The following is a 1,386-nucleotide window of genomic DNA, read 5'->3' on the forward strand; positions in this document are numbered from 1 at the left end:
GTTGTGGGCCTGGTATCAAATGTTAAGGACGAGTGGTGATAGAATGGAGATAAGAAAGCAGATTCAAATTACTATACGAAGTTATGACATCCTTACTCTCATTGGTTTATAACAATGCCGTTTGGGCATATCATCCTATGCCCACTGTAAGTTTATTTAATGAATTACTCGATAGATGCTTACAGGGAAGTCCATAGCGACATTATAAGAGAATACATTGCAAGGAGCTTTCACCTTTACTTTTCTTGACTTAAAGGATTTTTCATTTTCATTTTGACACTTTAAGCAAGATTTAAATATACTTAATAATCTCTCCATAACCTAATCCACAGTTTTGGCCATATGTTGATGTAAAAGGATCCATGTTCAAGAGTTAAGGAATGGTCGAAATCAATGAAGGCATAAGGCTTAAATTATAACCTGAGTTAGACATGTGGACACTCTATGTACAAGATTCAAAAACTCTAGGATCATAAACTAAAAGTGGTGAATGTTCAAACTCTTGGGATCATACTGTAGTCGGAACTTCCTGCTGGCCATGGATCCACCCATGTGTATGAATCCCGCAATACGAAATTTTTATGATGGCAACACGACCAGCTAACAGGTTAAGAATAAATCTTTAAATTCTTTAACTCATCAATTTATATATCGTTCTGAAATTTGTATATCTTTTCTGAACAATATATTACTGAGACCAAATGTTTAAAAACAGCTTTGAAAAAATTGTAACTGTCCAACCAATAAAGAACATACATACATACTAATATCACTTGAAAAAACAGAATTAAATGATTAAATATTCACCTGTCAAACCCTGGGAAATTTCCTGCAAGACCAGAAGATAGGTTTCTTGATACCTGCCACAGCGTCATCCACTGGTGCATGGCAACACTGTCATACTCTGCCCTGATGCCTTCATGACTCCATAGTACCCCACTCTCCTTGAACAAATAAAAAAAATTTTTCTTCAAAATCTTTTGTGTTGTTAAGTAAGAGAGCAAAGGCAAATGTAGAGCATACAAACTTTGAAATTTTTGAATGAAATGGTATAACCAGGTAATTGTGAAAAATGTCCAATCATGATGAAAGCAGTGGACTCATAATCAAATATGAATTAATTAGTAAGACTTACCTTCTCATCAGTCACAGGTACCTGCAATGTATATGTGAGAGTGGCAAGAATCTCCCTCTCCACAACAGACATAGGGGACTGAGGCGGAGCGGATGTCAGCGTTACACTTGGACTGCGAGGAAGAGTCAAGTTGTGTAACTGAAGGAGAAGTTCTGTGCTGCCTACATGGAGGTGACTCATTGATGGCCTCAAATGACTCCAAAGCTGTCTTGCCATGTGCTGAAATTAAAATTATGAAGCTTGAATCTTCT

General features: G+C 36.7%; 1 protein-coding gene across 1 annotated transcript in view; it reads right to left on the reverse strand.

Moving 5' to 3' along the window:
- Positions 1–1,386, reverse strand: part of LOC119585403 (protein dopey-1 homolog) — a 25,330-nt gene that overhangs the window by 12,176 nt on the left and 11,768 nt on the right. Inside the window, 2 exon segments of the mRNA XM_037934065.1 lie at positions 808–944; positions 1,136–1,354. Coding sequence (XP_037789993.1) covers positions 808–944; positions 1,136–1,354 — 356 coding nt within the window.

This window comes from Penaeus monodon, chromosome 19, assembly GCF_015228065.2.
Source record: "Penaeus monodon isolate SGIC_2016 chromosome 19, NSTDA_Pmon_1, whole genome shotgun sequence".
Lineage (NCBI taxonomy): Eukaryota > Metazoa > Arthropoda > Malacostraca > Decapoda > Penaeidae > Penaeus > Penaeus monodon.